The 22,741-nt window shown below is 35.4% G+C and overlaps 1 protein-coding gene across 1 annotated transcript in view; it reads left to right on the forward strand.

The window, feature by feature from the left end:
- The first annotated feature begins 3 nt into the window (after positions 1–3).
- The window catches only part of LOC136025276 (kynurenine/alpha-aminoadipate aminotransferase, mitochondrial-like), a 47,405-nt gene continuing 24,667 nt past the window's right edge, over positions 4–22,741 (forward strand). Inside the window, exons 1-2 of the mRNA XM_065701156.1 lie at positions 4–130; positions 14,997–15,089. Coding sequence (XP_065557228.1) covers positions 15,023–15,089 — 67 coding nt within the window. The 5' untranslated portion in view covers positions 4–130; positions 14,997–15,022. The remainder of the gene's footprint in view (positions 131–14,996; positions 15,090–22,741) is intronic.

Below are 22,741 nucleotides of genomic sequence, written 5' to 3' on the forward strand. Positions count from 1 at the left end.
TAATAAAACTATAACAAAAATCACAATCTTATAGAATTTAGAATGCGTCATAAAAATTCAAATTCTATAGGCCTATGATATTTGACTAGCCTATTAATACAATTTAGCATTGTTATCTAGCGGTTAAAAGGTTGGCTCTCTAAATTAACCTTTGCTCGAACAAGTGCTAAACATTATTACTTATGTTGTCGTTTATTACTTTGTCAAAGTGTTAAGGTCTTACTGCAAAAAAAGTAGACATAATTGGACCAGGCCTAATGATGCTTCTTAACTTCTAAGGTCCCTTTATTGGCCCAACATTGTGTTGCTACAGCTGGGCTGGATCTATGGGTCACTTATTACAATATGATATGCATGGAGGAGCTTCATATGATTGACCTAGGCTACAAGTAAGGTGAACATAACATGCTCTTTCTGAATAGCCTGCTTTAATTGGTTTCTTTACAAATTCAATTTTAAGCTCATTCAGGGCCCTTGTCTAGGGCTAAAACATTGGTTTCCAACTTACCATTTTGTCATAAATCAATTTAATAAAAGTTATATAATTCAAAAATATAGATTTCTCATGACTAAGTTGAATAACAAAGTTCAAAACTCTTCTTCTTGTTCTACTTGACTGCATGTTGAACCTAAATATTGGAAAATATCAAATCTGACAGAAGAAACATGGCAGATGGAAAAATTGTTTTGAATTTTTTCTCTCCCACTTTGTTTTGGAAAATTAATGCTTGTGAATTATATAACTTTAAAGAAATGGATATTATAATGGAATAGTAGGTTTGGAACCAATGTTTTAACCATTTTTATACCCAAAAACCAGAGAAAGAAATTATCATTTTCAAGAGTCCAAAAAAGAGTTAAAAATTGAATTTGCAAAAAAAGTGATTATTATAGGCTATTCCAAGAGAGCATAAAAATGGCATCAAAAAGTATACTTGGTAAATGTTTATTTTCATTCCAAGTGCTCTAAACTGGAAACTATGCTTGTTTACAAACAATATCCTAAGATGTAAGATCAGAGTCATCTGATTTCTGTTAAAATTGTTTTTCTGTCAACAAATGTAAGATCTTAGCACATTGATTTGCTAAGAATCAATGCTATTGTATTTAAAGTTATACAATCAGCAAACCCATTCTCTGATTCATTGTAGTGCTAAGATTTCACTTCTTTCAGCTCAGATTATTGTTTTTTGCTTTATCTGCTAAAGCAGAACATTGAAAGCTAAACTTTAAGCAGGGTTTCAACTCATCAAAGTGCTAAAAAATTATGTCTGAGATCTTACTAGGCGTACTTCAAAGTGCAAAAGTTTTATAACTCTATGATTACTCTTTTTGCTTCATTAAAGTGCTTAGAACTTACAGCTCACTGCAAGATAGAATGTTAAAGAGGAAACTTTTATGACAATGGCCCTTTTTTTACTAACATAATCAGTGTACCAAGATCTTTGCTCTTTTCACAGAAAGTAACTTAAACCAAAATCTGAGGATGCTAATCATACTTCTTGGGGGGATTTTTAGGGAATACCTTTTTTATTCTACTCTAAGTAGTTGCCAAAGGACTTCAATAAGACTATCATCAAAGTTCTCTCTTCAATGTTCTATTTGGCAGTGAGCTGTAAGATCTCAACACTATGATGAAGCAAAAAAAAAAAATGATTTTGAGCTAAGAGAAGTAAGATCTCAACACTTTGATGAGTACAAAAAATATGCTTTCTTATCATCAAAGCCCTGAGACCAGTGATCAAAGTAAAATAAAATAAGATCTATACAAAAATAGCCTTAAAAGTAAGAACAGAGTACAATACTCAGATTTCTCTTGACACTGTTTTCTATAAAAAAAAAAATATAGGATCTTATCACACTAATTTGCCAAAAATAAAGGGCTTCCAATGACACTCTCATCAAATTTCTTAGACCACAGATCTGACCAGAATAAAAAACATGTTTGCAAAAGGGTTGCCTAAAAAATATGATCAGAGTCCTTAGATTTTTCTTAAAATTATTTTCTCTCAAAACATGTAAATCTTGGCATTTTGTTTAGTCAAAAGGGAGTCAAATAGTAGCCTACTCCTGGATCTTCATGCATATTTAACTCAATTTTCTGCTTTATTGTAGCATATGAAGCATGTTTTCAGGGACCCCATTTTAAAGAGGATAAGAGTAATCTGTCCATGTAAACCTGTGTGTTTATAATTGTGAAATAAGAGGTGAAATTTATAGTTGACTCAAAGGTGCAGTTGTGTGAGTTTATCAATTGTTATCCTTTAATTAGGCTAAAGAGTGAAAGAGGTGTAAAAACAGAACAAGAAAGAATATGAACCAATAAAAGTGAAAAGTGAATAAAGAAGAGGTGAGGAGAAATGATGTAAAATCATCCATTTATATGCAAGCTATTTGTTTATATTTTTACTTAAAAAAAAGGGAGAGCTTTTTATTTGTCCCCACCATGTGATAATGAGAAGAATATTATGATAAAGCCATGGAAAGAGATAAAACAGAAAAAAAATATTATGTCAATATTATGTAATTATGTAATATTATGTAAATATTACATAATATTATGTAATATATAAGTAATTTGTCCACGAGAGCTTGCCCAACTACCTATTAAATTTCCTTGCATTGAGGCTCACTCAAACTTACTGTTGAAGGCAAATGAGCTTGCAAAAGCAAATCTAAATCAAGAAAAAAGCTTTAAATAAGCTTCTTTCAAGCCCACTAGCTGACCAACTTTTGCCTTCTTGTAAGCTTTCAAAACAGGTCAATAGCATGGGAAAACCCTTGACTCAATCTTGGTTAACATGTGCAATTCTGAAAACATACTAGAAACAAGCAAATAGGAAGGCAAATCCTTGATTCATGCTCATAACACTGAAGATATGTTTCGAAAGCAGGCAGAATTTCTAAACTTGAATAATGCTTGTTTTAACCTACAACATATACTTGAAGTAAGCCCTAAAAAAGCTAATAACTAGGCAAGCAATTGATTTGCCTTATGATTGGCCACTTTTTATTTTATCCAGGCTTAGGTCCTGTATGATATCTACTAAGAATTATCTGTTATCTGATTAAATACTGATTTGGTTTGTATTGACAATCTGAAATGTTAGAGAATTTTTTTTAGAAGTTTAGTTAATAACTCTTTGTTAGCTTATGAAAACATTATTATGTTATGATATCAAAAACACTGCTAAAATTAGTGACCAAACAACAAAGTAAGCATTTTGTTAAAAACTGGATTGATTTATTATACAATAGATTACTAATATATATCTCAAAACAGCCTACACCATGAAAATTAAATATACAGTGGAATTTGATGATCAAATTAATTGCTTATAAATTGATTTATCCCATTGTTCACAAAAACGAATAGAAGTATAAATATTTCAGTTTAGACTTCATGTTTCTAATCTCATGAGCCAAACTGTGCTAGTTTGGACCAGATACAAAGAGCCTCAAGATTGCAAATCCTCCAGCTAAAAAAGAGCTTGGTGCTATAGTGTATATCTATTTTTCTTGTGACAAAGTTGTTAAGTTTGCTTGTCTCAAGAATGATTCGAACACTCATTATAAGGGTTTATTTCAGCTTGCCTTGCATTTAGCTTACTTCAAGTAAAGTAATATAGTTTTGAAATTATGGGGCTAGTTTAGAGCAAGACAAGCTTTTATGAGGTGTGTGTTTTGTTGGGGATATTTTTTTGCTGGAAAATGTTTTAAAGCCTCCATCTCTGCTCCTTCCATATTTCTAAGACCAAAAAATCATGTATAAAAAATTCCTATATTGGCCTGAATTTACCTTTCTTTATCTATAGGCTTTGAAAGCACAAATCAAATGATTTGAGTTAGATTTTAGGCTAAATTTAGGCCTCTTTTCAGTTTAAGACCCAAATTTCAAGCTTTTTGAAATTTATAAATCAAGATTTTGCAGGGTTATGAGGTTTAAAATACTTGGGCCTCATTTGTGTTGTTCAAACTTGTATGTCTTTTTTAAAATAAGGGGAGATTAGAGACATTTCAACTACAAGCTTGGGATGCAAAAAGTCCCTTATACTGATGACTTTAGGGGAGGAAGTGGAAAGAGTACTCTTAATCAACCCCAGAGTTTTACTAGCACCTGCGGCAGATTTCTTAGCATGAGTATAGAATCTTAGCCATTTACAGAATTTTTACTCATTATTTACAGAGGAGAGTTGGTGGCATGAAAAAAATCAAGAACAGCAAGGATTTGTTATGCTGAAGTCAATGGCATGGCACTTAGCAAGATTCAAATTAAGAAGCCAAGCTGCAGTCCAAGGTTATTTCTTAGAAGGACATAATCTTCTCAGGACAAGAGTGGTCCAAGAGACCTCAGATCGTTAGCATAGAGTGCTGATGATGCTAGAAGCATCATTGATAAAGATATTAAATAGTCTAGGACCCGAAAGGCTTCCCTGAGGAACTCACTGAAAACCATGCCTACAGGAAGAAACAGTACAGTTACCAGAATCATCAAATAATTGAAAACATTGTGCTTGCAGATAAAGAAAATCAAGGGTCCAGACGAGGCATTTCTCCTCAAGCTTAACTGCATGTACTTTAATTACAAGTTTCTTGTAACGAACTTTGTCAAAAGCTTTAGTAAAGTAAAGCAGAATCATGTCAACTAATGCAGAATCATGTTGGCTAAATTGGTAAAATTCAGTTTTTGTCATCTTTTGAACTGATCAGTTGCTTCATTAGAATCAGATTCAGAAATGTCTATGCTCTGGATTTTGAGTGGGTTTCTAGTTTAATTTAATTCCAGCCCTTCCCTTCTCCTTCTCTAATGTCATGAGATATCCCTGAGCCAAATACTAATTTGTGATGGTTTGTATTCTTTCTTGCACTTATTTCTTGCCCACAGTTGGCTCGTTCTATCAATTTGCCTAAAGCCCACTGTTTAGCTTAATTTTCCTTGGTCCTAGTTGATTTTCGGGCTGGTTTTGATAATATAAATAGGCACATCTTATCTGACAAACTAGGACATATGGGTTTCCCTGAGAGGGTAATAAAATTCTTTTTTGATTACCTGTCAGGTTGAAGCTATAAAACTGGTGTAAATGAAGAATATTTTGAAGCAACTCAGCTGGATACAGAGCAACCCCGGGTCCCAGCACTTAACCCTCTGCTGCACATACTGCTCCTGAGTTGACTTTGCTTCAGCAGGTCCACTGCTAGTTGAGCTGAATTTGCATCTAATCTGATAATTAGACCCTGTTATTTGGTTGGATGGTAAGCAGATCATGTGTGATGCCTCCCCAAAGCTTTTGGAGGGTATCTCACACCCAACAATGCACGGAAAAATCATATTGAGTCAGTAAAGCAATCCTGTGTAAAGACAATTTTGGTCGTGAAGCAGCTAGCAGACACAAAATGGACCAGCTCTCCCACTGTGATGCTGGATTTTTACGATAGAGTATCTGTATCAAGGTGGAATACTCCTTTGAAATGTTTGGAGGCTGCTTCAAGACAAGTCTGGCAATCCTGGAAACCATTAAGAACATAGCAATAAGGTTGGCTCTGGTATTTGCAAACCATATGCCAATTTATAAAGTTAGGATTCTCACTAGAATGCCAACAATAGAGTATAGGAGTAATATGTTGATTGTTAAATACTTCACAAAGATCCGAACAGTTTGTTTCAATCGTCCAGTTTCCAAAACAACTTTTTCCTGTAGTCCCTTTGAAAAAAGTATGTGCTGAAATTATACCTTGAGTGCTTTTTGAAAATTTAGTTTTGGTGTTAGATGTAGAGTGATTTGATTCTGGCAATTTCAAAAGCCCCTCGAATAGAAATTTGAAACAGTTGAAATTTGCTTTGAGCTTATTCCAGACTAAAAGTGAAGTTGCATTCCTAGTTAAGTACAAGCCATCTTCAAGCAAAATATGACAACCAGCTTTATGAGTTTGCTGCATATATTTATGGATAGTTCCCTGAAAGGAAGTAAGGTAGCCGGGGCTTACAGCTATTCCTGTATATTCCCTATCTATATCGACTAGGCTTCTAGATGGCACATCCATCCTTACAGCTGGGTTAAAAGCTATTTTTGAAGCTCAAGATGTTTTTGATAAGAAGCTCTCAGATTCCAAGAAGGTGATCTTGCTTACAGACTCTAATTCTGCCTTACAGCTCAAGCTAGGTATACAAATTGGAAACAAACTCTGACACAGAAATTCTACATGAATAATATGGAGTATTTAGGAAAAGGGCATCCAGCTTTGTTTCCAATTTGTGCCAAATCACCAAGGAATTGACCCTGTAGCGAAATCAAAAACTACTTGGCACGATTTATAGAAGAATTCTTATAAGAATTGGCCATAATTGTTACTAATTTTTTCCTCGCCTGAGGAAATTTTTTTCTACTTTATAATTTTAAGTAATGCATTGATAATGAGGAAAAGAGAGTTGTATTTGAAAAAAAGAGGGGGCTGCATCTGCATATATCGCTCTTCAGTTCCAAGACTTTACAGTATCCCATCTTTAGCTGTTGTAGTACTGCTAAGTCAACAAAAAACACAAGAATTAATTTCTCCTGACTTAGAATAAAACCAGACGCGAATGAGCTACTTAATAGCAAGCTGCAAAGAAAAGAAGAAAGAGTATTATTCTGGTAGATTGTTCAGTTGTGTAGGTGCAATAGTGTAGTTTAAATGAATGCCCTGTCCCTAGAATCTGCCTTAGTTTGTATAGTTGTGAACATGATTCAAATGAAGAAATGACGATGATGGAATGAAAGTAACTCAGTGAAAAATGTACTTGAAGCCAAAAGGAATCCATTTTAGATTCCAGATGCTATTTTCTTAGAAGAAGAAGAAGCTTGGGGCTGAATCAGGGTATTATGGGATGGTTGATGGTGCTCAGATTAAATTAATAAGTACCTCTGAATTCCGATTAAATAATCATTTTCTGAATGTAATCCAGTAAGAATTTTGTTATTACAGTTTTTAGTTCAGGAAAGGACATAGGCCATACTTGACTATTATCAACAAGAGCTTTGTAACCTAGGACCAAGACTCTTCGTTTAGCTACAATAAAAGAAAATTCCTGCTTCATTCTTCCCAAACCGTTTAACTGATTTTTATATTTGATCTTAGTTTACTTGAATTTAGAGAGCCCCCCTCCCCAATAATAGGATCAAACAGTTCGTGGTAACGAACTGTAGTAAGGAGCAACCTGGCTCAATAGTAACCAAGACTCTAAGAAACGGGATTTTAATACTAATAGATGCATCAAAAGAATCAAATTTTTATGCTGATTTAAAATATAAATTAAATAAAAAAAAGTTTTTTTTAAATGAAAGTAAGGAGCAACATTAAAACTTATAACGAACAAAAATTACTCCGTATATGAAAGGTGCTTTTCCTCTTCAACGCCTCGCTCTTTACGCTAAAGTTTAACTCTTTCTCCTAACTCTACTTTTTAAAACAGTAAGAAACTTTAGCGTAAAAATGGGGCGTTGAGGAGGAAAAGCCCCTTTCATATACGGAGTAATTTCTGTTCGTTTTAAGTTTTGATGTTGCTCCTTACCTTCATTAAAAAAACTTGTTTTTTTTTTAATTTAATTTCTGGACGTTTTTGAATTAATGCATGTTTTGATCTCGGCTCTCCTCACATAAATAATTAAAACGAAATTTGCATATTAATTAATTGCATTTAATCGGAAGATTTTGAGAAAAAAGGAGCGAGAGAGGAGGCCTAGTTGCCCTCCAATTTTTTGATTGCTTAAAAAAGCAACTAGAACTTTTAAGCTTTTACGAACGTTTTCATTGGTAAAAAATATACGTAACTTACATAACGAACTTCTATATTCGTATGTATTTATGGCGCATATGAGGGGGTTCACCCCTCGTCGATACCTCGCTCTTTACACTTAACCTTAAATTTTGTCCCAATTCCTTAAGAATGACCTCTGAATCACAAAGGCCGTAGAATAAATAGTTGAAACTACTAAAAATACTTTAGCGTAAAGAGTGAGGTATTACGAGGAGGTAAACCCCTCATATGCGTAATAATTTTTGTCCGTTTTAAGTTTTAATGCTGCTCCTTACTTTCAGTAGAAAAAAACTTTTCATATTTATTTTTTCACTGTTTTTTCAAATAATGCTAGAAAATCCTGCGCCCCCTTCATTGAAATTCTCTTCCTCCATGAGAAGTTCCTTCATGGAAATATCCTCCCACGTAACCCCCCCCCCTAAACAAAAAAAAATCTCCTTGAAAATGTCTGTGCACTTCCCAGAATGAACCCTCTCTCGACATTCTAGGACCACTCAGTCGATACGATCACCCCTGGGGAAAAAAACAACAAACAAACAAAACAAAAAAACAAATAGACACGCATCCGTGATCTGTCTTCTGGCAAAAAAAAATGCGAAGTTCCACATTTTTGTAGATAGGAGCTTGAAACTTCTACAATAAGGTTCTCTGATACGCTGAATCTGATGGTGTGATTTTCATTAAGATTGTACGACTTTTAGGGGGTGCTTCCTCCTATTTTATAAAATGAGGCAAATTTTCTCAGGGTCGTAACTTTTGATGGGTAAGACTAATCTTGATGAAACTTATATATAAAATCAACATTAAAATGATATTCTTTTGATGTAAATATTGGTGTCAAAATTCTTTGTTTTTAGAGTTTCGGTTATTATTGAGCTGGGTCGCTCCTTACCACAGTTCGTTACCACGAACTGTTTGATAAGTTTCATCAAATTTAGTCTTACCCATCAAAAGTTACGAGCCTGAGAAAATTTGCCTTATTTTCAAAAATAGGGGGAATAAGTTTTTCGGAAAATAGTTTGCGTGTTTATTTGTTGTTATTTTTTCCCTTAGATATTTTTATCGACCCAGTGGTCCTAGAATGTCGCGAAAGGGCTCATTCTAACGGAAATTAAAAGTTCTAGCGCCCGTTTTAAGTGACCAAAATAATTGGAGGGCATCTAGGCCCTTTCCCAAATTTTTTCCCCAAAGTTGCCACATCAAAATTTTGAGGTAGCCATTTTGTTCAGTATAGTCGAAACACATAACTATGTCTTTTGGGATGACATACTCCCCCACAGTCCCCGGGGGAGGGGCTGCTTGTCAAAAACTTTGACCATTATTCACATATAGAAATGGTTATTGGGAAGTGTACAGACGTTTTCAATGGGATATCTTCTGGTTAGTGGGAGGGGGTCGAGGGAAGGGGGTTGCGTGGGATGATCTTTCCATGGAGAATTTATCACCGAGAAGAGAAATCCAGCCCCAAAGGGGGGGGGGAGGATTTTCTAGCATTCTTTAAAAAAAAAACAATGAAAAAATAAATGCCGTATGAAAAAGTTTTTTCAACTGGATGTAAGGAACAGCATTAAAACTTAAAATGAACATAAATCATTACGCATATGAGGAGGTTCATCTCCTAAATACCGCGCTCTTTATGCTAGAGTATTTTTCGTAATTTCAATTGTTTATTCTATGACCTTTATGATTCGTGGGTCATTCTTAAAGAACTGGGCGAGTTCATTTTAGTTGGAGGCTTAAAGAGCGAGGTATTGACGAGGGAGTGAACCCTCTTATATAGGTAATAAAAATATACGAAAATAGAAGCTCGTTACGTAAGTTAATTCGTAAGTTACGTATATTTATGTAATAAAAACGTTTTGTAAAAAAAAAAATTAAAAGTTCTAGTTGCCTTTTTAAGTAACCAAAAAATTGGAGGGTAAATAGGCCTCCTACCCCACCCCTTTTTTCTCAAAATCGTCCGATCAAAACTATGAGAAAGCCATTTAGCCACAAAAAATTAATATGCAAATTTCGTTTTAATTATTCATGTGCGGATAGCCAAGATAAAACATGTATTTATTCAAAAACGTTCAGAAATTAAATAAATAAGAACAAGTTTTTTCAACTGAAAGTAAGGAGCAACATTAAAAGTTAAAACGAACAGAAATTATTCCGTATGTGAAAGGGGCTGTTCTGTCCTAAACGCCCCGCTCTTTACGCTAAAGTTTATTTATTGTTTAAAAAAGCAGAGTTGTGAGAAACGGTCAAACTTTAGCGTAAAAAGCGGGCGTTTAGGAGGGAACAGCCCCATTCATATACGGAGTAATCTGCTCGTTTTAAGTTTTAATGTCGCTTCTTACTTTCAGTTGAAAAAACATGTTTTTTTTCCTTAATATCACCCAAGATCTAGCATTAAACTTGCTCTTTTTTTTTCTTTTTTTTTTTTTTAATCAAACAGTACGTGGTAACGAACTGTAGTAAGGAGCGATCCGGCTCAATAGTAACCAAAACTCTAAAAAATTGAATTTTGATATCAATAGCTACATCAAAAGAATCGCATTTTAATGCTGATTTTAAATATATAAGTTTCATCAAGTTTAGTCTTAGCCATCAAAAGTTACGAGCCTGAGAAAATTTGCCTTATTTAGGAAAATAGGGGGAAACACCCCCTAAAAGTCGTAGGATCTTAACGAAAATGACACCATCAGATTCAGCGTATCAGAGAACCCTACTGTAGAAGTTTCAAGCTCCTATCTACAAAAATGTGGAATTTTGCATTTTTTTGCCCGAAGACAAATCACGGGTGCGTGTTTATTTGTTTTTGTTTTTTTTGTTTTTTGTTTTTTTTTTCCCAGGGGTCATCGTATCGACCAAGTGGTCCTAGAATGTCGCAAGAGGGCTCATTCTAACGGAAATGAAAAGTTCTAGTGCCCTTTTTAAGTGACCAAAAAAATTCGAGGGCATCTAGGCCCCCTCCCACGCTCATTTTTTTCCCAAAGTCAACGGATCAAAATTTTTAGATAGCCATTTTGTTTAGCATAGTCGAAAATCATAATAACTATGTTTTTGGGGATGACTTGCTCCCCCACAGCCCCTGGGGGAGGGGTTGCAAGTTACAAACTTCAACCAGTGTTTACATATAATAATGGTTATTGGAAAGTGTATAGACGTTTTCAGGGGGATTTTTTTGGGTTTGGGGGTAGGGTTGAGGGAGGGGGCTATGTGGGAGGATCTTTCCTTGAAGAAATATGCCATGGGGGAAAAAATGCAATGAAAAGGGCGCAGGACGAATCTGGTCACGTTAGAAAAAAACGTCAAATTAAGAGCTTAATATACAATGCTGGGTGTTCGGAGCCTCTCTATTATGGAGTATAATTTGAAAATAATACAACTATACGAGCGATAAAACATATATACCACAACCATAACTCAACTAACGAAAGAACTGCTAATAAATAACACAACTATAAAGCGAAAACAGGTGAAAACTAACGGGAAAATAAACGAACTAAGAGGTGGAAGGGGCCCAGAGAAAAAATATAATCCTTTTTCAATTTTGAGCCTAACTTCCGCAAAGGAGTAATAATGTCAGAAGCCCCGAAATACCGAATTATTTTCTTTTCAAACAGTTCGTGGTAAGGAACTGTAGTAAGGGGCGACCCGGCTCAATAGTAAACGAAACTCTAAAAAACGGAATTTTGATGCTAAAAGATACATCAAAAGATTCGAATTTTTACGCTGATTCTAAATATTAAGTTTCAATTAATTTAGTCTTTGTCATCAAAAGTTACGAGCCTGAGAAAATTTGCCCTATTTTGGAAAAAAGGGGGAAACATCCATTAAAAGTCACAGAATCTTAACGAAAATCACACTATCGCATTCGGTATATCAGAGAACTCTATAGCAAAAATTTCAAGCTCCTATCTAAAAAATGTGGAATTTTGTATTTTTTGCCAGAAGACAAATCACGGGTGCGTGTTTATTTATTTGTTTGTTTTTTTTTGTTTTTTTTCCCAGGGGTCATCTTATCGACCAAGTGGTCCTAGGATGTCGCGAGAGGGCTCATTCTAATGGAAATGAAAAGTTCTAGGGCCCTTTTTAAGTGACCAAAAAATTGGAGGGCAAATAGGCCCCCTCCCATGCTCATTTTTTTCCAAAAGTCAACAGATTAAAATTTTAAGATAGCCATTTTGTTCAGCATAGTCGAAAACCATAATAACTATATCTTTGGGAATGACTTACTCCCCCACAATCCCTGAGGGAGGGGCTGCAAGTTACAAACTTTGACCAGTGTTTACATATAGTAATGGTTATTGGGAAGTGTACAGACGTTTTCATGGGGATTTTTTGGTTTGGGGGGTGGGGTTGATGGGAGAGGGCTTTGTGGGAGGATCTTTCCTTTGAGGAATATGTCACGGGGGAAGAAAAATTCAATGAAAAGGGCGCAGGATTTTCTAGCATTACTATAAAAAAAACAATGGAAAAATAAACATGAAAACGTTTTTTCAAATGAAAGTAAGGAATAGCATTGAAATTTAAAACGAACAGAGATTATTACGCATATGAGGGGTTCTAAAAATACTTTAGCATAAAGAGCGAGGTATTTAGGAGGAGATAGATACCTCGCTCTTGATGCTAAAATATTTTTAGTGATTTCAACTATTTATTCTACGGCCTTTTTGATTCAGGGGTCATTCTTAAAGAATTGGGACAAAACTTACGATTTAGTGTAAAGAGCGAGGTATTAACGAGGGTACAAACCCCCTCGTACACATAATAAAAATATAAGAATATAAAAGTTTGTTACGTAAGTTAATTCTTAAGTTACGTATATTTTTACTAATAAAAACGTTCGTTGAATATTAAAAGTTCTAGTAGCCTTTTTAAGTAACCGAAAAATTGGAGGGCATTTAGGCCTCCTTCCCCACCCCTTATTTCTCAAAATCGTCTGATCAAAACTAAGAGAAAGCCATTTAGCCAAAAAAAAATTAATATACTAATTTCATTTCAATAATTTATGTGCGGAGAGCCAAAATCAAACATGCATTAATTCAAAAACGTTCAGAAATTAAATAAAAAAAACTAGTTTTTTTAACTGAAAGTAAGGAGCGACATTAAAACTTAAAACGAACAGAAATTACTCCGTATATGAAATGGGTTGTCCCCTCCGCAGTCCCACGCTCTTTACGCTAAAGTTTTTAATTGTTTTAAAAAGTAGAATTGTGGCAAAGAGTCAAACTTTAGCGTAAAGAGCGAGGGACTGCGGAGGGGACAACCCATTTCATATACGGAGTAATTTCTGTTCGTTTTAAGTTTTAATGTCGCTCCTTACTTTCAGTTAAAAAAACTAGTTTTTTTTTTTTTAATTAACACTACAAACCAACTGTTGATTGAAAATTATTATACAAAATGCAAGCAACATACCCAGACAAAAAGCAATAGCAATATGTTTCACCATGTATAGTACTAGTGGTGAAGTATGCTTACTGAGTAGTTGTTAAGGGTTATGATAATTTATGACAGTGATGATGTCGATGGGCTCTCCTCGAGCAGCCTTTATGGTGATACTGGTTCAAGCTATAAATCTTTGTTTCTAAGATTCAGTAACACTGCAAAATGCTTTTTGAGTTGGTCAAAAGTTGTTTTACTGCAATTTTACTGTTTTTTGTTTTGTTTTCTGTTTATGTTTTGCTCTAAATATAAACTGGCAACAAAGAGTTAGGAATTCTGAAATTCAAAGTAGAATAGGCCAGCCTTTTCTAAGGAAGAAAAGGCGGACAAGTGCTTTTATGCATAAAAACCGCCTCTCCTGGACAGTTTATGATTGGATACCAGATGGCCAAAGAAGACGAGGTCCTTCCTAAAGCGCCTTATAGTAAACTTCAAACCAAGATTTAAGGACAGCTAATATATTGATAGTATCAGCATTGGGAGACATCGTTACTTCAGCACTGCTTTAGAATAAGGTCTACAGAAATTTTATAAATTGAGTTTTACAAAAGAGAAATAAAATATTTAATCATTCTTATTTTGTATTCAAGAGCTTTAGAGATAGAAGAGCTTTAGCAAAGGTCTTATCCTTGTATAGTATCCCAAACAAATAGATTAAAGTGACTTGTGCTATGTGCGAGAACAATACTGCTGCGGTTAAGGTAGGAAATGAGGTTAGCAGCTGGTTTTGTATTAAATCAGGAGTTCAGCAGCGTTGTGTTCTATCCCTCTTTATATGGATCATTTTGATGGACTTTGTTTTAAGGAGCACAGGAAAGGCAATTGGAGACCACGGAATCAAATGGGGAGGAAAAGCTCTCCTGGACTTAGATTATGCTGATGATTCAAGTATATTAGATGAAACTGTGAGCAAAATGAATGAATTTTTAGAGGTTTTGCGAGTTCAGGGTGCTAGAATAGGTTTGAACATTAATGTTAAGAAGACTAAGTCACTAAGGCTAGGAATAAGTGAAGTCAAAAAGGTGACGTTGGGTAACGAAAAGATTGATCAGGTGGGCAGCTTCACTTACCATGGTTGTATTATTAGTAAAGATGGTGGGAGCAGTGAAGATGTTAAAAGTAGAATAGCCAAGGCTCAGGGTGTTTTTTCATGGTTAAAAAATGTTCGAAAGATAAGGAAGATAAGTCTGCACACCAAGATTAGAATATTAGGAGGTACAGTGATGACACTGGTCAAATATGGCTCTGAAGCATCAGCGCTCTGAAAAGCGGATGAAAATTTACTAGATGTTTTCAAGGGAAATTGCCTACGGATTGTTGTGGGTGTCCGGGTGACTGACCGTATTTCAAACAGTAGTTTTTACGAAAAATTTGGTTCAATCCCGCTTTCTAAGGGTATTATGAAGGAAAGGAAAGTTTAGAGGTTAGGCCACGTTCTGCAGATGAAGGATGACAGATTGCCGAAGATTATCCTTTTTGGCCAACTTTTTGGGGCTAAACAGAAAGTAGATCGTCCTCGTCTGCGATGGGAGGATGTCATAAAAAGAAGGAGGCCTTGAATAGACTGGGTTGGAAGAAGATCGTGCGTAGCGGTGTAGACCTCGGTTGGCTTGGTGCTGCAGTGAGTTATTAGTAGTAGTAGTAGTAGTATTCCATATTCAACATAGTAATTTGTGCAATATGGAAACTGCAGTGGTTGAGTATTTTTGTGGTATCCTGTATAAGAATTTTGTGGCACTTCAAAATTCAATAATCTGTTTTATTGCAGCATTGTTATCCCTGAATAATTGAAGAATGAATTATTCAAGATTCCTGACTTCACTGGCCTTGTCAAGAAAACCCAGCCCCATCAGAGAATTGAGTGAGTAATTTCTTTTCAGGAGGGGGGGGGGTATACTCTGTATGACGGAACTGATTCTACTAAAAAAAAAACATTCATCGCAGCAATAAGCCAGTTAAGGCCAACATAGCTACAATTGCTCGCTCTTTACCCCAGTCTAATTGGAACTTTGTTCTTTATCCTCTCCCATGAAACCCCCAGTTTTTCAACTCTTTTCTTACAAAAGTCTTGCTTGCAAACCTTTTCTTTTAAACTTATTTGGGGAGATTCTACCCAGTTCATTTTGACCCAGTTGGACTTCTAACTAGCGCAATATTTAGCAGTTATCAGCATTGAGACCCCCCTTCTTTCTCTCAGCATATCCCCTCTTTACTGCTGATTGGTACTATGAAACTACCGGGTGCTACAATCCCAAGTGACTTGAAATCAAATTACCATATCAATGATACCTTGCAACGTTCAAAAACCACATTTTCTGTCCTTAAACTCTTTACAAATTTTAAAAATACAGAATCGTGCTGCCTAAGAATTTTCATATCATTTATATTCATAATCCTTGAGTAAACCTACCATATTTGGTATCTTGGCATCTCCAAGGAACTGGTGGACAGTTTAGAGTAAGTCCAAAAAGATCCCTAATAGTTCTCTTTATTGATGGCAGTCTGGTCACCTCTGAGGAAAATATAACAAAATATATGTTTTACTTTTAGTCCTCCCAATGCCCTAGCTAGGGGTGGGGGCAGAGGGGGATGGCAGTCCACTGGGTTCTGGGTGCCAAACTGAAGTTTCTCCTTTTTTCATCAATACTGTGATCTTCCTATGTCCTTTGGGGGAGGGGGTGGGGGCAAAACCAACATTCTCCCTGGGCGCTGAAAACCCTAGCTGTACCTCTGAATGCTCTCCATAACTCCTGAGCAAATTTGCTTTCCCCTAGTCATTCCTCCATTCCCTAGATTTTGCCTCCCTTCTTATGTCTCACCATTTCCACCACAATCATAATTTTCACGGAAAGATGTGGAGGAACTTTCCCCCTTGTATAATTGAAACGCTAAAAAGTGAAGCTCTTCCTCCTTTTTTCTTCTGTTATCATTTAAAAGATTATTTATTAGTTTCTGGATGTGCTGTTTGTGAAGTCTACATTCTACAAATTCTTTCAGTTTTGTTTTAATTGAATCTTTTATGTATGAAAAAATTTGTTTTTTATTGATTTGTAAGGGTTGTTTATGTTTTGTTGTTTTCGTCTTTCATTGTGCTTTTTCTTTACTTGACATAATAAGCAGATTTGGCTCTGCTAGAGCTTGATATAAACTTTTGGAAATAAATATTACCTTACCAAATTCTTCATCCGTAAACCTCTTCACAAAAAATATTATTTTCTGTTTGTTTTTTTGGCAAGCCAAGGGGATGGCATCACATTTTTCATGAAATAACTTACCATTTACAAGTAAAGGTACTTTAATAAGCGAATCTACTTAGGGAAATACGGCTATATAAATCTGTACGGTTCTTCAGTTTTGTTGATACCTAAACATGCCTTGGTCTTTTTGATATTATTTTCAGATCTAGTCTCACCCCAAACTATTAAACCTTCAAAAACAGTCCTTTCACAAATACTTTTACGTAGGATATCCAATCATTTATAGAGAATGAAGGGTAACCATCCCCGCCCCCTCTAATGCTCTTTGTTGCTAGTCCCCCTACCCCTAAAGACCTCCCATTAAAATTTTGAGATAGTGGTTTTGTGCATAATAGTCAAAATGTATAATAAATACGCCTCAGGTGATGGCATGACACCCACAGTCCTTGCGTCAAGACCCGTAAAAATAAAAGTTTCCAACTGTTTAAGCTCAGGTTCTATAATGGAAAAGGAGGCTAGTTTGATGCTAGGCATGCGATTCACTTGGAACTTCCAGTTATCGATTTTTGGGTTTAAAGGATGAGATGTTTGTTTTACGAGGGGTGTAAGGAGCTTGGAAATGGACCCAAGAAATTTCTGCCTCTGATTAGTTTGAAATTTACGGTCATTAATCCTCGGGTCAAGAAGGACCTAATGTAGAAGGACATTTTCAGGGCAAGGGCAACTTCCACCCTCACCCCAAAAAATGAATCACAAAAAAGGTTAAAATCGTTGTTTTCATGATTGGCTTGAAATCTACATCATTAAGTCTATTAAGATAAGATAAGATTTATTCATCACGAAACACACATACAATATTACATTTTACTATTTCCCAAAGGCTCTTTGGCCTGTAAAAAAGGGGAAAATGAACGAGCCACTTACTCAGAGAAGAAAAAAAAATAATCACTTACTCACAGAGAGAAGAGCAAAAAGGAGAAGAGAGGAAAATATAAATAAAATGAAAAACTATAGAAAACAAAACTAAATAGATTAATAGATTGAATAGACTAAATTAATTATGTAGATCTGTAGATAAAATAGACTCCAATGAAATAATAAGGAAATATATATGCATACATACACGCATATACACATATAAAAAGAGATAAAATAATTTCTAAGAAGCCAATGAATTTTTAATAATTTTTTTGAACAAACCGAATGAGTGGCACCTTCGAGCTGATTTGGGCAACTTATTCTATACAATATAACTCGCAATTAAAGGATTAAAGTCTGACCTTACACAAGGAGTAAAAGGAACTTGAATATGATTTTTGGTATTGCGAAGATTATAATTATTCTGATCAGAGGTGAAAGATGGCTGAACACTTAGGGGACGGGGGAGGTCACTATGAAGCTGAGAAAAAGTAAAACATGCACACGAAAGAATATACAGTGACTCAAGATCAAGTAATGGGATAACTCTTGAACGGTTAGTTTCCTTAATGAGGTTTCTAGCTTTATTATAAACCTTAGAAAGTGGTTTTAACAGTGAAGGAAAGATTGACATCCATACTATTGGACAGTAGGAAACGTAAGATCGGATCAAGGAGTGAAAAAGGATTTCCAAAATTGATCCAGGGAAAATATGTTTGAGTTTCCTTAAAATACCGAGACTCCTGCATATCTTCATTTTAATCAAATCAATGTGACGCTTGAAAGACAAGTTTTCATCAACAAGAATGCCCAAAAAACGAACATATCGATCTTTAGATCTGTGAATTATCCCATTTGGCTGATGAATTTCTGATAACTTGGGATAAATCTGAGAAACATGCGAAAATATCAAAAAATTGGATTTTGAATAATTTAGGGTAAGAAAATTAGCATCAAGCCATGAAATTACTCTCTCAAACAAGTATTCCAAGTTTAATCGAAGCTCGGATTCACAGTTCCCCGAAGTGCCGAGTGTGCTATCATCAGCAAAACAAACAAGGACATCAGAAGATGGCGAACTATAGCTGGCACTATGGGCAAGGGAAGGTTTAGGATGACAGAGTCTACAGCAATGAATAGGTTTCTGCTTTTTTACTGCGTAAAAAAGATCATTTATATAAATCAAAAATAGCACTGGCCCTAAAACTGATCCCTGAGGGACGCCAAAAGTCACATGTGATTGACAGAAACTAAATTGTGGATTGACAGAAATTAACCTATCATTCAAATAAGATTGAAACCAAGAAAATACATTACCCCTAATGCCAAAATGAGACATCTTCGATAGAAGAATTTCATGGGTAAAGGAATCGAATGCCTTGCGAATATCCAGGAATATAGCAGCCGGAATTAATCCCGAATCCAATTCAGAATGTATAAAATTCAAAAGGGTCATACAGGCATGCTCAGTGGAGTGCTTCATTCGGAAACCAAATTGAAAATCATGAAGAAACTCTTTAGATTTTAGAAATTTAAGCAGACGAGAAAGCATAGCCTTTTCGAAGATTTTACTAAATACTGATAAAATTGAAATTGGTCGGTAATTTGCTGGATCATTTCTTGGTCCACCTTTATACAGAACAATAATCCGAGCACGCTTGAGAGGATCTGGAAAAAACCCCATATTTAAATGAAAGATTAACAAGTTTTGTAAGAGGCACAACTATTGAAGGAAGAATAGATTTAACTACCTTAGTAGGAATAGAATCTGGCCCAGATGAAGATGAGTCTTTCAAGCCATTAACAATTTTAGTAATTTCAATTTCTGTTACTGGCTCTAGAAACATAGACTTAACACAAGACGGCCCGAGGTAAGATCTAAAGTCCGACTTAGACCGAGATAAAGTAGCTGTGGAAGCGATATTATTACCAATACTAGCGAAAAATGAAGTAAATGCTTCTTGGACATTAAGCTCACCCTCTACAGTCTCATCACCAATGACCAGACTCATAGGTAAAGAGCTATATTGAGAACCAGGTTTAAGCACAGAATATATTACCTTCCAAGTTTAACGAATATCCTTATTACACGCAGCAAAATTATTTAGATAATTGAGAGATTTGGCTTTCCTACGCAAGGAATTATATATATTCCGGTATATCTTGAATTGACAAAGACGAATAGCACTCGTTGAAAGTGTAGCGCATTTATAATACCTCCAGAGATTATTTTTCCTTCTCCAGCTTTTGAGATGTCCGGATGTCATCCATGGGTTTAGAGGAATAATCCTTTTAGGCCTGCGATTAGAAGGTGGTACTTTACAAATGCTAAGAATAGCCTCTTTTATTGGTTCCATAAAACGACTCAAATAAACAAGAAAAATCCTTGTCATTCTCAAATAAGCTCCACGAATTTTTCGCTAATTTAGAACCAAGAAGAGATAACTCATTCTCACCAAACCTAATAGAATAGGAATCAAACACTTGAGTCCGGTTATTCCTTCCCCGATTAAAACTGAACCGAGAATATATGGGAAAATGATCGGAGATATCAGTAACTAAAATTGAGTTTTTCTTCAAGCAAAGCGTAGAAAAGATATTGTCAATCAAAGAAGCTGTAACATTAGTTACTCGTGTGGGGATGGATGTAGTTGGTAGAGTTCCTGCGGCAAGCATGGTTGAAAGAAAATCAACTGAAGCCGAAGAATTTAAATCCATCAAATTTATATTAAAGTCACCCATTATGATTAACTGACATGGACGTTTCAATATTATGTCAAGTATTTCCTCAAGATAACGAAGAAACAACGAAACCGCGCCACTAGGAGAACGATAAATATTGCCTATGATTAGATCAATACCATTAACTCTAATTTCTATAAATTTTGACTCAAAGATACCTTCAAAATTACTTGATAAGTCATCCCGTAAGCAATAATGCAAATTACTAGATATATACATGGCAAGACCTCCTTTAGCCATCTTGCAGCGGTTTATATGTTCCATTTTGTAGCCATGGATATCCAATAGCATTTCATTGCCAGAATCCAAAAATGTCTCGCACAAACCAACAACATCAGGCTGTCCATCCGAAACTATTTGTCTTAAATTATCTATTGACGAGGAAAGACCCTGAATGTTAAGCTGAAGTGCAGTCAGAGAATAATTTCCATTGGTAACCTCCTCTCCCCCCAATTCCGAAACATATTTACTATTACAAACAGGGTTTATAATAGTCAGGTTTTGATTAACCTGACCCACAGAATTATTCACAATACTAATTAGATCAAAAGGATTATTTTCAAGCTCGCAAAGGCGTCTCTCACGACTTAAAATATTGAACAGGTTTTACTTGAAGTCCATTTAAATCACCAGATGAACAAAAAAGAAATCTTTACCTAAATCTATTACGAAAGAAAAACCTCTCAAAGGATTATAAACACATAAATAAGTAATAGCACAGAAGGTACTATCGGGATGAAATGAGCATGAAAAAAAAAGTAAATGAAACGAAATAAAAAGAAACTGTAAAAAAGAATGACTTAGGAAAGGATACGCATCAAGAAAATATTAACCAGTCACGTACTAATACATTCATGCAAATAATTTATTTTGCGTATACGGGTTTCACCAGTAACTTTGGTTAGAATTTGACCTTGATCAGACCAAACACTTCTTGGGCCAAAGGTGCTACGAGGCGCGTTTAATAGATCCCGACGCTTTTTAGTTAGGTTTTCTAAAACAAATACACCTGACTTTGCCAGCTTACTTTTTGCTGCAAACACTTTACGAGCAGTATCTAAGCTTGAAAATTTTACTAGAACTGGGGCGATTTTCACATTCTCAGTTTGATTAGCAGGTATGCGGAATCGATTAGCCTTTAAGAGGTCCATTTCTTTAAAATCTTGCAAGCCCATTATTTGTGTTATCACTCCATTAAGATTTTCTCTCAGTTCCACATTGGGGTTTGGTTTCACACCATAGAAAATTAGGCTATCAAGTAAGGCATCCTGCTCTAGTTGGTCAGACTTGTCTTCTAATTTAGAGATTTAATTTTCAAGCAAGTTCACTGCATTATAAAGTTTTCGAAGGGTTGTTTCAATTTTTTCAAAATTGGCATTATATTCAAGGGAAATCGAATTATAAACTTCAGAAAATATTACGGGGGATATTAGGAAAATTGAACAATGAGTAGGGAGAAAGGATCGGATTACATCAAAAGAGACTATTTGCATCCATGTTATCAACTACAATATCTGAATATCTCTGAAATAGCTTGGGGGATAGAGTTAAAACTTTCAAGTAGTGTAGGAGAAGAAAGGAGGAGTGAAAGGGGGAAGTTCAAATTTTGTTTTGGAGGAAGGGGCTAAATATGGCTCGTCTCTGGCCAACCTAAACATTTTTGCAGTCTGAGCAGCTGTAGGAATCTATTCACGTAACGAGGGAAGTCAAAAGACGCCATGGGTTGCCAAAATAGCGCATCTGCGCTACTTGGGTGGTTAAATTGAAACTTTCAGGGAGTTTTTTTTTTAGAAAAGGCATTTAGACCTCGAGTTTTAACTTGGGGGAGCGGACGGAAAAAGGATAAACACATTTGTTCGAATTCTGCTTAAAAGTTGTTAGCCCCCATGAGAATAGATTCTACTCACAGTGAAGTAATAATATAAATCAAAAGACATTGTATTTACCCAGGTTAATAAAATATCGTATCCTAAATATTTCAAGAACGTTTTGGAAGAACGTTTTTTGAGTTAAAATTTTCAGGAGGTGTTGTGGAATCAAGTGGTCCTCAAATTTTGACTTTGGGGAGGGGGCAGAGGTATATCTAAAGACACTGTGGGTACAAGGGCTATCAAATAGCTTATCTACAATTTATTGGGGAATGCAGTTAAAACTATCAGGTTTTGCGTAGGTTGAGGGAGGTGGGTTTTGAATTTTTGTTGGGGGAAAGGAACGCTTAAAATTGTTGTCTTCAAGTATTGAGGTAAATTCAAAGACAATGTGTTGCACGAGGCTGCTAAAATAGCTTGTGTGTCATATTTCTGGAACGACTTGGGGTATCAAGTTTAAACTTTCAAGAAATGTGAAGTTGGCCAAGTGGACCATAGCCGTGACTGTAAACAAAACTATTTTAAAAAAGAATGGGCAGTAAGAAGTACTTGGTTTTCTGGAGTTAAGAATGTTGTGAATGAGACTGTAGTGAATTCTTAAAAGATTCTGCTTCCACCAGTGCACATCAAAATTGGGGCCGATAAAACAATTCTCCAAAGTTTTGGCTAAAGAAGCAGAGCATTTGGTTTGGTTGTGAGCAGTTTCCCTAGCACTCTGTGGCAAAACTTAAAGTAGGGATATTTATTGGTTCTGATATGATGAAACTTATGGAAGATGAAAGCCTTGG

The sequence above is a fragment of the Artemia franciscana genome, chromosome 3 (assembly GCF_032884065.1).
Source record: "Artemia franciscana chromosome 3, ASM3288406v1, whole genome shotgun sequence".
Classification (NCBI taxonomy): Eukaryota; Metazoa; Arthropoda; class Branchiopoda; order Anostraca; family Artemiidae; genus Artemia; species Artemia franciscana.